General features: G+C 47.4%; 1 protein-coding gene across 1 annotated transcript in view; it reads left to right on the top strand.

Moving 5' to 3' along the window:
- The window catches only part of CASQ2 (calsequestrin 2), a 45,543-nt gene extending 40,810 nt beyond the window's left edge, over positions 1-4,733 (top strand). Inside the window, exons 10-11 of the mRNA XM_077807335.1 lie at positions 300-374; positions 4,551-4,733. Of these exons, the coding sequence (XP_077663461.1) occupies positions 300-374; positions 4,551-4,733 (258 nt within the window). The remainder of the gene's footprint in view (positions 1-299; positions 375-4,550) is intronic.
- Positions 4,734-16,205: the final 11,472 nt, after the last annotated feature.

The raw sequence follows: 16,205 nt of genomic DNA, 5'->3' as shown, positions 1-16,205 counted from the left end.
GAGAACTTGAGACATAGCATGGCAAATTGGGAACTAACCAGCAAGGATCCACCTCAAAGTCAAATCTGCATGACAGTGCTGGAGAAGAAACTGATCTGGTGTTTCCACCATTAAATGGATGCTGTTGGGACAGCCCACTGGTTAGCATTTTACACTGCCACACAAGAGACCCCATCTCTGATTTCCAGGACTAGACTGATTGCTGGATAGCTTGTTCTTCAATAGCCAGCTGGCTGTGTTAATATGAAGTGGTTGTTTAAACACCTTTGTCTTAGCTTTTTTTTCCCCCCCTGCTGCAGCTCATCACCTATTGGGAGAAGATCTTCAAGATCGACCTATTCAAGCCACAGATCGGGGTGGTAAATGTCACAGATGTGAGTATGACAAACCCAGCAAATCCAGTAAGAATTTGAGATGCTAAGAAGGACAAGTCCTAAGGCAAAATCCTGGCCCTGGTGAAGTCAATGGAAGTTTTGCCATTGACGTCAGTGGGACCAGAATTTCACCCCGGTGACCAGAGCAAATGTTAAGCCACAAAGTTTACCTTTAGATCTGGATTTTCAACACTTCAAAGCGCAGGAAAGTTCAGATCCAGTTTCGGTTTGGGCTCAGTTCTACTACTGAGCCACTTGTGGGCTACCTCTGGCCAATGCACAATTGTTCCCTTCAGACTGTTCCCCAGTGCTTTATCCAGTTTAATTTTAAATGACTCGTACAATGAGGTTTTCATCACTTCCCCTAGGGTCTTCCCTAGTCAGTCACTCACAGTAGGGTCTTATTTGCATGGAATTCTATAGGTCTCAGCAGAGAAACAGAGCAGCAAAAGATAGCTTAGGGACTGAAAGAAGGAAGAGGCTAGTTGCATGGCAAAACAAGAAGGGCACAGTTTGACTGTGCGAGGAAAGACGGTCACTAACAAACAGTAAGCAGCTGCACAGATTAAAAATACAGTAAGAAACCAGAAGGATGCAGTATAAATTGACAATGGTGAGATCTTCATGGAAAGAATATTGAATATCAGGGCTTGCTCTATGTTTCCAGCCCACTGTGAGACCATTGTGTTCAGTGGCACTATGGAGAATTTGATCACAGGAGTAGCATGGTGTCAGTGGATGTATCAGTCTTCGCAACCATGAAACAGATGAGGGTGAACTCATGTACTTAGACCACAGCACTGGGTTTAATGCACAGGGAGCAGAATGGCTCCATAAGCAGGTGCCGTTCTTACATAGGCACCTGTCTGACGATAACCACACTATCATATTCTCTCTGAGTTCTTTTAATGGAATTTAATTAAGCCTCACTTTCCCCCAGGCCTTATGCAAACTCTGAGTGTAGACACTCCTCCCCAACTGCACGCCCTCTGGAGTCTAAAACCAAAGGCCCTTTTCTAGCCACTACACCGCTCGATCACAAAACCACTGAGGGCTCCTGTATGGCTCGAGCTGCAATGGGGCAGAGGAGGAAGAAAGGCATAATTCTTCTCGGTGCCTAGGCTAGGGAAGCCCTTGTCATACCTGTTCAACAGGTATATCCAATACATTCCACCATGCAGCCATCCCAGCGCAGAAGGGACACAGCTCTGGCTTCACCCAGCCCAGAAACACAGCCTGGGCTTCTAGTACTGCTGTCAGCACTAACCAGCCCTCCCCGCTTCATGTTCCCTAGTGACGAGAGCCACTGTGAGCCTAGCCCTGGGGAGGGTGCACTAGACCAGAGGAGGGAGGGAGGTTCCCTGAGTCCCTCCCCATCCATGCACATGATCTTACATTGTTTCACGTGCATGCACAATATAACAAAAGCTAAGCAGCCCCTATTGCACTTCACAAACACATGGAATTTTCCTACCAGGTTGGCAACTGTTTCTAAGTCATGCCATTGTGTTACCATGGAGAGTGCAAATCAACTCAAAACATACCCATGTAACCAATGCAGTTGCTGAGAGGTGCTGAGTCCTAACTCACAGTGGAGTCCAGGGTGCTCAGCACATCCCAGGATCAGGCCCTGGGTGACTCAGACTTTGCCATTGTGCTACCTGCCTAGGTTTTATGAGCAGTAAATCTTGCCATTAAAATGCTATTGTTTCCATTGTGTTGTACCAGGCTTGTGGGGGACTAATGTCAGGTTGCAAATTCCCTATGTATGTATTGATCGTCAGGCTAGGGACCCAGTCCTGCTTCCAAGCAACAACCAACCAGAAGGAACAGTCAGGAAAATAAAATGCACGTAACATGCCAAATGGCAAGATAATGGAGAAAAAAAAACATTTTTCCTCATTCTGACGGCAACGTCGAGATTATCTGAGAACATCTAACACATACTCCGGATTTACAGGCTTCTTTCCATGGCTGGATTCTGTGAAATGTAACCTTTCATAACCTTAAAAAGGAGCTGTCTGGAAACACAGCAGCTTGGGAATCAGAATTCCCTCAACTATGTAAATACCATAACGTGGAGTCTGGATTTAACAACCCTTTTTGTGTTTGAAATTTTGTTAATAAAAAATCTGAATGTTTAATTTGACCTCAGAGGAGAGGAGAGAGAGACTTCAATGGGCTATGTCAATTTCCACCAGCTAACGATCCAACCCTTGGGGGGGTCTATTCCTGGCTCTGCCGCCTACTTCCTCTGTGACCTTAAGCAAATCCAGAGGTTATCTCGAGATCTTTCAGAAGAGGTGGATCCCATCATTTGACCATGGCTTTGCTACCGTTTTCTTTGTAAACGGGGCTAGATTGTTGATCGTAGGGTTTATGAGAGTTTTAGTTCATTCTCCTAAGTGTGGTTTCCATTTATCTAGAAGGGTGTTCTGAGGAAAGTGCATGTTGGTGCAGTGTAAGAAAAGAAAAATGGTGGGCCTGATTCCGCACTACAATGCTCCAGTGTGACAGTGATGTAAATCCACTGAGATGCAGTGATACAAAATGGAGTAACACAGTGATGAATCAGGCCCAGTGAATACACAGACACATTTTCCTTAACTTCAGAGGGAGTAGCCTCTCTGTTCCCCTCATGTCTCTAGAAATCCGCCAATAAAAGTACCATTGGGTTCCAGGTCCCCACTGCCTATTCTCACTGTGGCGGTGTAGAAGCCCTGCCACTGTGGATTGCAATATACTGCGGCTATATTTTCCACACAAGCAATGAGTCTGATTCAGCTGTCTTTACTCACAAGAGTAGCCCTCATTCACCCAAACAGTGCCATTTCATTCAATGGGACTACTTGCAGGGCATCAGGATCAAGCTCTGTATCTCTTTTGATAGCTTCCTGTTTGATAAAGGAAATACTTGGGGATCTAAGCCCTCCCTGGAGGCAGAAATGTGGCCAGACATTTTATCAAAGTTTACATCAGGACCCCAAGCAAATTAGGTCCCTCAGGCAAGGAAAGACTTTGCTTTGGAGATTTCACTGCTCCAGTGCCTTTCAAAGCATGAATGAACAGTGTCATTATCCCTGCTTTACAGCTAGGGAAACTCCATGGTCATGCAAGGAATCTATGGCTAAACAGGGAACAGAGCCCAGGTCACCTGAGTCCCCTCCCACTAGACCATGCCTCCTCTCACTACTCCATAACTTTATTTTGTACAGTGTCTTTCATACAGACAGAAAGCCACAGTGGTTTGCAGCTTTAAATGGTGTGAGCAGAGAGAGAGAGAAGAGTTTAAGACATACAGACAAGGGGGATGGGCAGTGTTTTCTGCAGATTTGGAATGAACTGTGGAGTCAGTGAGGCAAAGAGGTGTTATGGGAAAAGGCTCTTCCAGATGGCAAGAGCTGCTGTCACCCCCAAGAGTGTCCCTCCAGACTGTGTGATAGGCCAGAGAGGGTGCCGGCAGGAGAAGAGTGGAAGGATCAGGATGATGAGTAGAGATGACAAGGTCTGGAAAGTCCAGCGGAATAAATCCACAGAGAGAGTTGGAGACAAGGAGGGGAATATGAAACTGCATTGTGAAATGGGCTAAAACCTATGGACTGTTGGCTAATATAATTAGCTAGCTGGTCCAATAATGAGAAAAATGTGATCAAAATACATGCTATTACCTGCCCAGTTCCTAACAGTCAGTTTAAGAACATGATCAGTTCCATGCAGTACATCTGTTACAATCTTTGGCCATGTCTCCACTACCGGGACTATCCCGGCATAACCCAGCCTACAGCAATACAAGGGGTCTTTCTGTTAGTGTAGGATCACCACCACCCCAAGTGACAGTAGCTAGGTCTTCTGTCACCCTCGCTGGATCTACACCAGGGGCCAGATTGGCATAGCTACGGTGGGTGGATTTGTCACAACCTTGAGTGACGTAGCCATGCTGACCTAAATTTTAAGTGTAGCCCAGGCCTTAATAAAGCAGCACGGAGTCCCCCCTGTTAGAAAGCAGGGGGGCTAATCCTGCCAGCTCCTACCTGACACATGAGCTAATCCCACCACACCCAGTTAGAGAAACGAGCTAATCCTACCCCCTCCTTGAAGAGGTGAAGTAATCCTACCACCAGCCAGTCCCCAGCAGGGAGGTGCTCTGATTTCTTGCTGTGTTATCTGTTCCTTCAGGCAGACAGTGTTTGGATGGAAATCAAGGATGATGATGACCTGCCCACAGCGGAGGAGCTGGAAGACTGGATAGAGGATGTGCTCTCTGGGAAGATAAACACAGAAGATGACGACGATGACGACGACGACGACGACAATGATGATGACGACGATGACGACGACGACGACGACGATGATGATTAGATTTGATTCTGTACAGTTTGTCTTCCGGACAGTGAGCCATTTTCACTTGCGGCAGGTTGCTGTGCCTCCTAAACGGCTGTCCCGCCTCCTCGGCCTTATGAAGACTGTTTCCAGCGGTCACAGAACACCCGTCTCCTCCTCCTTTCCCATCCCTCCTGCTCCCCACGCCAAAAAAACACCTTGGCCTGGTTTCCAGAGGTTCTGCACACCCCCAGCTCTCAGTGAAATCAGCGACAGCTGCAGATGCTCAGTACTGCTGAAAATCAGGCCTCATCGGTATAGACAACAGAAATCTGCAGGGAATTTCCCCTGACGTTTTTGTGAGTTACTGCTGGGTAGTGGGTAAATGGTAGAGGGCCTTTCTTCATGCCACCAAAGGGCATGGGGAACTAATTTCTATTGCCATGATAATCGGCCTCTTACATTTTAAGACCTAATCTCATTGTAAGACATCAGGAAGGTCACTGAAAAATATTGCCAATCTCATTAAACAAAACATCCTTCACATCTGCTCAACTAAACAGCACAGCAGAGACCACAGTATCCCACAAACTCTGCTCTGGGTGTCTGGTACTTCTTCACTGATGACATCATAAACACCGTGGGGTGTTTTGTTTTTTTTTAAGGATGGTAGTTAAAATCTCAATTATCTGTATAATGAAAGAATATTCCCTTTGTGCAGAGCTGTGCAAAAAAATTGCACCCAAACTCATGAAACCTGCCTGGATTGGTGTGTCACTGCAGGCTCCAAACTCAGGCAAGGTTGGTAAAAGCGTAGAAATCCGGATGGGTCAGAACATCAGGTGTGAAAGCTCCTGAGGAGTTCAGATCAAGGTCTGAATCCAAACTCTGAGGTTCAGACCCAATGGACTGAAATGAAACACTGATTCCTGACTCCAGAGCTTTGAGATAATTCAGATCTGAACTCTACCACTCTGATACATCTGTATGATGGGTGGAACCAGAGCACTATATATGACCTACCTGAATTTTGGGGAAGTTTGCATCCACATCTGAATCTGGATCTGAACTTTCTGGCTTAGGCCCATCTCTTCTTTTAAGGGATCCTTAGCTAATTTATTGTTGGGCATTGAGATCACATGAAATACACAACTGGAAATTACATACAGAGGCTCACCCTGCCACACGTGGAGATCAAAAGAAACATTCATAGTACTCCACCCTAAAGCCCTCCCATTGCATATGACTGTACAACCCTAGAGTCCTCTGAACTTTATTCCTGCATGGCATCTTTTCCAGTGAACAAATTGTCAGCCGGGGACAGGTCTGTTCAGCTTCACTAGACAAACTCATTGGATGAATAATTTTGGTGTGGTAACCATCAGTGAAAGGATCAAATTGTCTGGCTTTTAAGTAGTCGTGGGACTGGGTTTGAAAGTTCTATTCCACATAAATGTTCACACATCCCTTAGTACTAAGGGTGCAGCCTCTTTTGGCTGCAGACTCTAGTCTAAAGTACATCACAGCATTCATTTGCAGTCAAAGGGTCACTCACAATAGGGGTCAGAAACTTGATCTAGCAGAATGCAGGGCCATCCATGAGAAATCCACACATAAACCAACGTGACATCTTTAGGGCTCATGGATTTCCCTCACCTGTAGATTTCAATTGTCCTGCTTTATTAGGTTTTAGTGCAAGAGAAGGACAATCTGAGGACATTCTTACCCTTAGGAAGTAATCCTCAAATTGTCTTGCCTTTTTAGCTTAGTTAGGGTCTGTTTCTTCTCTCTTACTAGAGATACAGAGCCTTATGATCTTGTTTACACTGGGGCAAGTCAGAAGTAACTATTGAAATCAATGAAATTAACACCGATGTAAAACTGGTGGAGGTGAGATGAGAATCAGGACTCATTGGGTCACTGTATTAATGTGAATTAGCCCAACAAGAGCTAAGATTTACACTCCAGAAACTGCCTCTGTCTAAGTGAACTGCAAAGCAAAATTTTATAGCGCTATCTATATCTACATATATCTATATACCTGCCCTTTCTTGCTTCTGTCCCAAAGGTTTAAAATACGTGTGGGGGGGGGAGGGCCGGGGGGGGATTTTCTATGTACAGTATTAACATTTGGAACATCAAGCGCTCACTTCCCTTTCCGTTCTAGAAGACTTGGTGAGATCTTTGGAGGACTTGAAGGATGATGTCACTCTAGGCTGTGCTGCGAGCTGTCTCCTGCTTTCTTACTGCTTCCTGGAAAGGGGGTGCTAAGTCTTAACCCTTCTCCCATTGGTTGAGGTGAAGGGGAGTCACAGCTCTGTCTACAGCCACCAGAGATGATCTTATGGTTCAGGCTCTCCAGAGTTCTGCCCAAGATCCTCCAGCACAGAGAGGGATGTGAGGATCTGGGATGCCTCGTGTAAATAGCAAGCAGGATTTTTCTTGTAAATTTGAGGTCATCTTTATGCATTGTAAAGTGCAGGAAAGGGTAAAGCCAACATTTTTCAGTCTCTCTTCTCAGTTCACCACTAAGGGACAGATCCTGCTTGCATCCTCATGTGGGAAGACTACCAGCTTTGCCTTCACCTTGGGGCTACACACATGAGTAAGACAAGCAGGGTTTCACCCTTCCTGGCTAATCAGAAGGGTTTGCAGTTTACAAGGGAATAAAGATCCCATGCATTTTTGTCCTCACCATTCACAACACTACTGCAACCCCTGTTATAATCCCTGTTACAAAACACATTTTAGTTATTTATACTATTTCCTGATCGGCTTCTCTCTCTCTGAAATTATGACCCGTTCTCAGGAGCTGTTTGAGTGATGCAGTTGAGCAGTTCTTTGATTGGCCTGAACTGGCTCATGGAAGGATAATTCCAACATGAGTAGACACTGAAACACTGATTTGTAATCTGAAAGTATAATTAATTTATGTGAACATGAAGAAAAACAAATTTGTTATTTTATCCCTTCCCGGTCATTATCACTAATGGGACATCCCAAATGCTCACTAGCTTTCTGCATGCCTCTTTTCAGTGCCTTTTCTGCTCTAAGGACTTGGCTACATTAGGTATATTTGCATCATTAGCTACACGGGTGCAAACCTCTCCCATAGATGCACTGTGCCAGTGTAAAACGGAGTGAGTTGCATTTGTGCAAGCCCCACCTACCACGTGTCTTGCACTGGTGCAGCTGTATGGGTAAAGCTACACTGATACAAAAAGGCATTTTAAAGCATCAGGCAATATTTATTTTGGGAAAAGGGGCACTTAGAACACGGATGCGTTCCATGCAGAAACTGATGGGTGATGTTGTATCCTGTGCTGTGGGGTTTCAGTGCTTCATAAATTGGACTAGAAAGCTTTTCTTTGTATTATAAAATAAAAAGTTAAATATACACCTGTCATCCCTGTGGCCTGTGAAGTTGCTTTTGATACTATCGTTTCTCCCGCCCCATTCTTCAAACAGGGCTTTCTCTGCTTCTCTTCACCCATATATCATCTGGGATCTTTTTAACTTTACCTTTTAATTAAAAAGCTACAGATGTTTAATTCTCTTCTGGTTTTTGCCATTTTAAAAAATAAGTAACATTTTAAGGGAGGGGAGAAGGAGGCAGTTCTGGCAATGAAGAAAGTAGGAGGGAAAGCTAATTCAAATGCATTTTTTTCATTCATCTGGAATGTCCCAAATGCTCAGTAGTTTTCTGTCTCTTTTCAGTACCTTGTCTGCTGTGATTTTACAGAATGGGGCAATATCTCTTTTGGAAAAAAAGGGGCGATTAGAATGTTAATATGTTCCCTTCTGTGACTGGTGGGATGTTGGTGTATTCCATGCTGTGATGGTAGGATGTTCTATTCTACAAGTGGAGGGATACTGAGGCATTCTGTGCTGCAATTGGTGGACCATAGTCTCTTGGGTCCTATGACTACTACATCTTATAGCCACTTGTCAAGCATGAAACAGCTGCCACTCAACTTAGCTAATGAATAGCAATAACCATGGAAGAGTGCTCGCTCTCACCAGGGTAAGTGAGGAGGAAGTCAATGGACTTACACCAGGGGAAAACCAATGTGAGGGGGAAATCAAGCTATCCCTTGCCTCCGTCCTCCTCTTTTTCCTCTCTCTCTCTCTCTCTCCATCTATCCCCCTCTGTCCCTTGCTTTCTCTCCTGAGTTCTCCCTATGCCAATTTTCTCCTGTTCCTCCCTCTCCCTTCTCTCCTGCCCTCCAATATCTGCTGTCAACGGCCATTTAAGGACAGGGCTAGAAATTGTCCCCACTACCTCAGCTCATCTCCGTGCTCTGTCATGGCCAGGCGACCACACTGCTGCTCACAAACCCACCGGTCCGGGAAGCACCCACAGAGCTGCTATTGCCACCTCCCCATCCGCTCCAAGCCGGGGAACTGCCTCTAAATCAGAGATCCCCAAACTGTGGGGTGTGCCCCCCCAAGAAGAATGTGAAGAAACATTCTGGGGGGTGCATCGGGCCCAGGCCAGCCCCCACGGGGAGGGGAGGGGTGGGGGAGGAGTGCTACCAGCTCTGGCCCCGCCCCCAGCCATGGCCCCAGGTCCCGACCTTGCACCTGGCCCCATCCCCAGCCTTGGCGCAGCTCTGCACCTGGCCAGGGGCCCAGCTGTGGCTCCGCTCCTGCCCCCAACCTCGGCCCCTGACCGCAGCTTCATCCCTGCTCCTGACCCCAGACCTACCCCCAGTTGCAGTCCCAGCCTCGGCCCCCTTACCCCTATCTGAGTCCTCCCCTCCCCCCGGAGCAGCAGCCCTGCTCCCAGCCCCAGTCCCAGCCTGGGGGAATGGGGACAGAGATAAGGGGAGACATGACCCTCAAAAGTTTGGGGACCACAGCTCTAAGCGAGTCTGGGACTCATTACGCAGTCCCAGCTGAGAGCAGGGAGAGGAGATGGCTGCTCCCAAGGAGCCAACCTGCAGAGAATAAAGTTTCCCCCTCCTTAGGGGAGAGTCCAGGGCAAACAGGACCCAGAGCTCCTTTTGCTTTGGGGGAATAGGGTTGAAACACGGTGCAGGGCAGTGTCCCAGCTCACTGCGGGCTCCCTAGAGCAAGACACTTAGTGGGCTTGGTTCACGCTGAGCTCCCCTTGCTGTGAAATTCCATTCAGGCCCTTGAATGCACAACCACTGTCAGGCCCCAACAGACTCCATCATGAGGGAGCTTTACTGTTCCTATCTGCACTGCATGGACACCCACTGAACTCCCATAGACTAGTCCTGCCTCAGCGAGTAAAACCTGGGATGAATTCTATGGGGAAGGATCTTTTCCAGTTGTCGCAAAGCCCTGGTCAGTTGCAAAGCAGAGTTTCTTCCCAGATTGTGACCTGCAGTAACTAAAGATGCAACGTAGCTCCAGTTCGTACTCCAATAATGTCCTCGGTGGGTGGCTCAACATTGACCTGACAATGAATCCAAACACCAAATTGCCACCTGCTCCTAGGTTTTCTTTTAAGCTTTGAATCCAAAATGTCATAGGCCCCCACCCAGTTATTTCCATAGAAACACACATAATTCGGCAGCCAGGTTACTGAGTTGCAACCACTAATCAGATTAGTCAGAATTTCTTTTTTAAAAAAATCCCATACAAAACCACAGTACTGACAGCACTCCAAAGCAACAGCGAACTAGTTATGGCCACCCCCTCAATAGTTACAGAACAACAAAGTTGGTATAAATATTGGGCTGAGTATTTTCGGTGCCCAGGAACTCAAGGTTGGCCTTTGCAAAAACCAAACCAAAAGATTTACAGCTTCCCCACCTTGTCTCTCCACCACACTACAGACAGATACACACACATACCCCCCAGAGCTTTTAAGGCCTGCCCACAGCATATGTCTGTCCTGCTCATGCTGTTCCAACATGTGAAGCAGTTCTGTGCTGGCCCTAAAACATTTTCTGAGAAATGTTGAGGTGATTAAAGACACTTTACCAGGAAGCCCCCTGCCCACTCCCCACTGAGATTACCTTTACTAGCAGTAAAAAACTAAAATGCGATCAGCACACAGGCATGTGTCCCCTTGGGAGTCAGATTATCGCCTTGTAAAAGGAGGAAGGAGGAAAAATATTAGGGCTTAAAGAGTAGCATTGTGCATGTGGCAATGTCTGTCATGTCTTTGTTTTAAGAGCTCTGCACTTTTATGTTTCTACCATGGGCAGAGGGTGAATGAGCCATTGGGGGAGGCTAGTCCTCGGCCCCTCCCCCTCCCCGCCAGAGCCCAGAGCACAAGCACAAACCCCATGGGCACTGGCCCCCGCCCAGCATGACCCAACCCCAGGCCCAGAGCGCCCCCAGCCCCAGTGTGCCGGGCAGGCAGTGTGGCTGGAGCACCCACCAACCCCAGTGCTGAGTGTGAGGCACAGTCCCAGCACCTTCAACCCCAGTGCCGGGCAGGCAGTGTGGCCCCAGTCCCAGCAGCCCCAGCCCCAGGCCTTGTGAGCACCAGTCTCAGCCTGCCCCAGGCTCTCTGCCATGGAAGAGCAGGAAGGGAACGGGAAGCAGGCAGGAGGGGGCCTGGGGGAGCAGAGTGTGGGCGGGGCCACTCCAGGCTGTTTGAGGAGGCACAGCCCTCCCCGGCCTATGCTACCCACCACCCTTGGTTTCTACACTTAACTTGGTAGAGTAGTCTACACTAGAAAGTTAAGTCAACATAAGCTACCTTGCACCAACTTACTTGTGCATGTGTCTACACTTACATGTGTCTCCCACCAATGTAAGCGCCCCGTTACGGCGACCCAATAACACCATCTCCCCGAGTGGGACTGAGCCATGGTCGATGTTCTGAGGTCGATGCAGTGCAAGAGCAGACATTGTGTTACTTCTGTTGACCCTCAGAGGCCTCCAGCAGCTCTCCCACAATGCCCGACACAGACCACTCTGGTCACAATTGTGAACTCCACTGCCCAGGGCTCATGGAGATCGGAAGCCCCCTCCCCCCTTACGCTTTAAAACCTCATGAATTTTTTAAATGCCTTTTCCTGATTGTCCAGCGTGGCAAGCACGCCTAGCAGTGCTCCTTTGTTGTATGCAGTCATCCACCTTACCATGCCAGCTACACACTCCAGACATGCACTGGCCTGGAGTAGACAGCAGATGTTGGATCTCCTGGGCCTGTGAGGAGAAAATGATGTGCTAGGGACCAGCCATAGAAACAGTAACAGCTACGAGCAGATTGCATGAGGGCTACAGGAGAAGGGCTCTGGCAGGGACCAGCAGCAGCAGCCCATGAAAGTGAAGGAACTGCAGTAGGCCTATCCAAAGGCCAGAGATGCAAACAGCCAATCAAGTGAGAGGCGCTGTGGGGAGGGGAGAGATTGGCTGCCAGTGGGTGCTAAGCACCAGCTAATTTTTTCCCTTGGTGCTCCAGCCCCAGAGCACCCACTGAGTCGCCACCAGCGCGTGAATGTATTTCCCATTTCAGATGTACGGGAGGTGCCTCTCAATTTAACAGGACACAGCTATTGGCTTTTCATTGATTTACTGGTACTAGAAGAGGTAACTGCTGGTGCTGAGTGGTGCCAGGCACAAGCACTCCGAAGTAGACGTGACAGTGGGCATGTCTTACTTAAAACTTCAGGGGAACAAGGGAAGGGAGTTCTGAACCTTAACGGTCACTCTCCATTGTGACTATACTGACAATGGTGCCTCTGCGTGTTTTATCTGCAGCTGCTAACATTGCAGCCTTGAAGGGTTCCCTATCCACACCTACAGAATGCCTCAGCCAGATACAGATGAGAGGAATCGGGATGACATGTTCTGCAAGAGCCCACAAGCCAGTGCGGCAGTGGACTGTGAGCAGAGGGCCTGGTGGGTGAATACTGCAGACCGTATGGAGAGGGACAGAGCGGACAGGAGAGCAGCCCACAGGTCCCAGCAGGAAAAGGAAAGGGAGATGCACCAGGACATAATGGGGCTTCTCTGGCAGCGAACACAGAGGCTGCAGACTCCCGAGGACCTAGAGGTCCAACAATCCCAGGCTTGCTTCCCTTTGCAGTCCATGGAGAACTCTAGTCTAGCCTCCCTACATCACTCCCTCAAATGTTCCACACGGCATCAGGGTCTGCAAGCCCTCTCCCCTCCCCCCCCCACTCAAGGGGACAGTAAGGACAAGCACAGCTTCACATACACTGACCTGAGAGCGCCACAGTTGATGAATGAGTAGCTAAAATGAACAAGAATGTTCCTTCCTCTTCTTTAAGCTATTTTTCATACATTTATTAAGGTTTTAACGTATTTGCTTTTAACTTGCACAACATGGGGTTTTTTGTGGGTATTTTTTTTTAAGTGTTTTCATCATTCAATAAAACTGTGTTGTTTGGGAAAGAATTCTTCTTTATTAGTTCCCAACATATGCTTCAGGATGCCTGCTGGTAATAAAAGTACCCAATTATTGGTACTGTACAATGTAATGCAACTCAGAGGATCAGTGACACAGTGTGATAATCACAGAACCATAGGACTGGAAGGGACGTTGCAAGGTCATCTAGTCCAGTCCCCGGCACTCATGGCCTAAGGACTATCTAGATCATCCCTGACAAGTGTTTGTCTAAACTGCTCTTAAAAATCCCCAATGATGGAGATTCCACAACCTCCCTAGGCAATTTATTCCAGTGCTTAACCACTCTGACAGTTAGGAAGTTTTTCCTAATGTCCAACCTAAACCTTCCTTGCTGCAATTTAAGTCCGTTGCTTCTTGTCCTATTTTCAGAGGTTAAAGAGAACAATTTTTCTCCCTCCTCCCTGTAACAACCTTTTATGTACTTGAAAACTGTTCTGTCCCCTCTCAGTCTTCTCTTCTCCAGATTAAACAAACCCAATTTTTTTCAATCTTCCCTCACAGGTCATGTTTTTAGACCTTTAGTCATTTTTGTTGCTCTTCTATGGACTTGCTCCAATTTGTCCACATCTTTCCTGAAATGTGGCATCCAGAACAGGACACAGTACTCCAGCTGAGGCCTAATCAGTGCAGAGTAGAGCGGAAGAATTATTTCTTGTGTCTTGCTAACAACACTCCTGCTAATACGTCCCAGAATGATGTTTGCTTTTTTTGCAACAGTCTTACATTATTGACGCGTATTTAGATTATGATCCACTTTGTCCCCCAGATCCCTTTCTGCAGTACTCCTTCCTAAGCAGTCATTTCCCATTTTGCATGTGTGCAACTGATTGTTCCTTCCTAAGGAGTATACTTCGCAATCTGTCCTTAATGAATTTCATCCTATTCAGACCACTTCTCCAGTTAGTCCAGATCATTTTGAATTTTAATCCTACCCTCCAAAGCACTTGCAACCCCTCCCAGCTTGGTATCATCTGCAAACTTTATAAGTGTACTCTCTATGCCATTGTCTAAATCATTGATGAAGACATAGAACAGAACCAGACCCAGAACTGATCCCTGAGGGACCCCACTCAACATGCCCTTCCAGTTTGACTGTGAACCACTGATAACTACTCTCTGGGAACAGTTTTCCATCCACTTATGCACACACGTTATAGTAGCTCCATTTAGGCTGTATTTCCCTAGTTTTTTTATGAGAAGGGCATGCGAGACAGTATCAAAAGCCGTACTAAGCCACATCTACTGCTTCCCTCTATCCACAAGGTTTGTTACCCTGTCAAAGAAAGCTATTAGGTTGCTTTGACAATACTTGTTCTTGACAAATCCATGCTGACTATTATTTATCACTTTATTATCTTCTAGGTGTTTGCAAATTGCTTAATCGTTTGCTCCATTATCTTTCCGGGTACTGAAGTTCAGCTGACTGGTCTGTAATTCCCCAGGTTGTCCTTATTTCCCTTTTTGTAGATGGGCACTATATCTGACCTTTTCCAGTCTTCTGGAATCTCTCCCATCTTCCATGACTTTTCACAGATAATCGCTAATGGCTCAGATATCTCCTCAGTCAGCTCCTTAAGTAATCTAGGATGTATTTCATCAGGCCCCGGTGACTTGAAGACATCTAATTTGTCTAAGTAATTTTTAACTTGTTCTTTCCCTATTTTACCCTCTGATCCTACCTCATTTTCACTGACATTCACTATGTTTGACGTCCAGTTGCTACTAATCATTAATGTACAGCATGCACCACAAAACTAATAGGTGCATTGTCAGTACTACACTCATAAATGTGCACCAAACACTGCACAATTCCTAACAGAGCCCCAAAGTACAGGGCCAGTTAGAGCACAGCCCATCACAACACGTTACTGCAGCTTGCTGTTAAAGTGCTCTTTTAAAGCCTTCCTGAGCCGTACAACTCCACATTGAGCTCTTCTGATAGCCCTTGTGCCTAGCCGTTCAAACTCAGCAGACAGCCACTCCACTTCCACCACATCTGCAACTTTTCCCCCTTTGCCTCACAGATGTTATGCACAACACAGCAGGCAGCTACAGCCATTGGGATATTTTTCTCACTGAGACCCAATCTTGTGAGTAAACAACATCAGCATCCCTTCAATCTACCAAAAGCACATTCAACTGTCATTCTGCATTTGCTGAGCCAATAGTTAAATCACTCCCTGGTGTCGTCTAGGTGATCAGTGTACAGCTTCATGAGCCAGGGGAGTAAGGAGTAGGCTGGGTCCTCCAGGATCACTATTAGCATTTCAACATTGCCCATGGTAATCCAGTGGTCAGGAAAGAAAGTGCCTACTCGTAGCTTTCTGAACAGTCCTGTGTTTTTAAAGATGCAAGCATTGTGCACCTTCTCTGACCAGCCAATGCTGATGTCAGTGAAATGTCCCTGGTGATCCACCAATGCTGCAAAACCATAGAAAAGTAACCCTTTCTGTTGGTATATTCTTTGGCAAGGTGGGCTGGTGCCAAAATAGGGATATGTGTGCCATCTATCACCCCACCACAGTTTGGGAACGCCATTGCTGCAAATCCATTCGTTAGGTTTTGCATGTTGCCACGAGTCACAGTTCTGCATAGCTGGAGATGATGAATGGCCCTGCATACTTGTATGACAACAGCCACCACAGTGGATTTTCCAACTCCAAGATGATTTCCCAATGTCTGGCAGCAATATGACATTGCAAGTTTACACATATGACTGCCACTTGCATCTCCACAGTCAGTGCCGAGCTCATTCTGGTGTCCCTGTGCAGGAGGGCTGGGGTGAGTTCTGCGCACAGATCCGGGAATATGGCCTTGCATGGGTGGTAGGTATCACAAGCCACAGGAGGCTGAGCCTCCCCAAACAGCTAGGCGTGGCCCCCACCCATGCTCTGCCCCCAGACCCCCTCCTGCTTCCTGCTCTTCCCCTGTGGCCCGAGCTGGGGCTGGGACTCGGGGTGGTGGGGCCAGTGCTTGTGCGGCCCAGAATTCTGGGGCTGGGAGCACTGGGGTTGGGGGCACTGGGGCCATACCACCCGCCCAGTGCTCTGGGGGCGTTCCAGCAGCCTGGGGCTGAGGGACCAGCAGCTGCGGTTGTGGGGGGGATCTGGGCTCCAGCAGGGGAGGGAGGTAGAAGAGGCAGGGGAGGT

The sequence above is a fragment of the Eretmochelys imbricata genome, chromosome 1 (genome assembly GCF_965152235.1).
Source record: "Eretmochelys imbricata isolate rEreImb1 chromosome 1, rEreImb1.hap1, whole genome shotgun sequence".
NCBI classification, from domain to species: Eukaryota; Metazoa; Chordata; order Testudines; family Cheloniidae; genus Eretmochelys; species Eretmochelys imbricata.
Note: the sequence above shows the minus strand (reverse complement) of the source record. Positions and strands in the feature narration are given on the sequence as shown.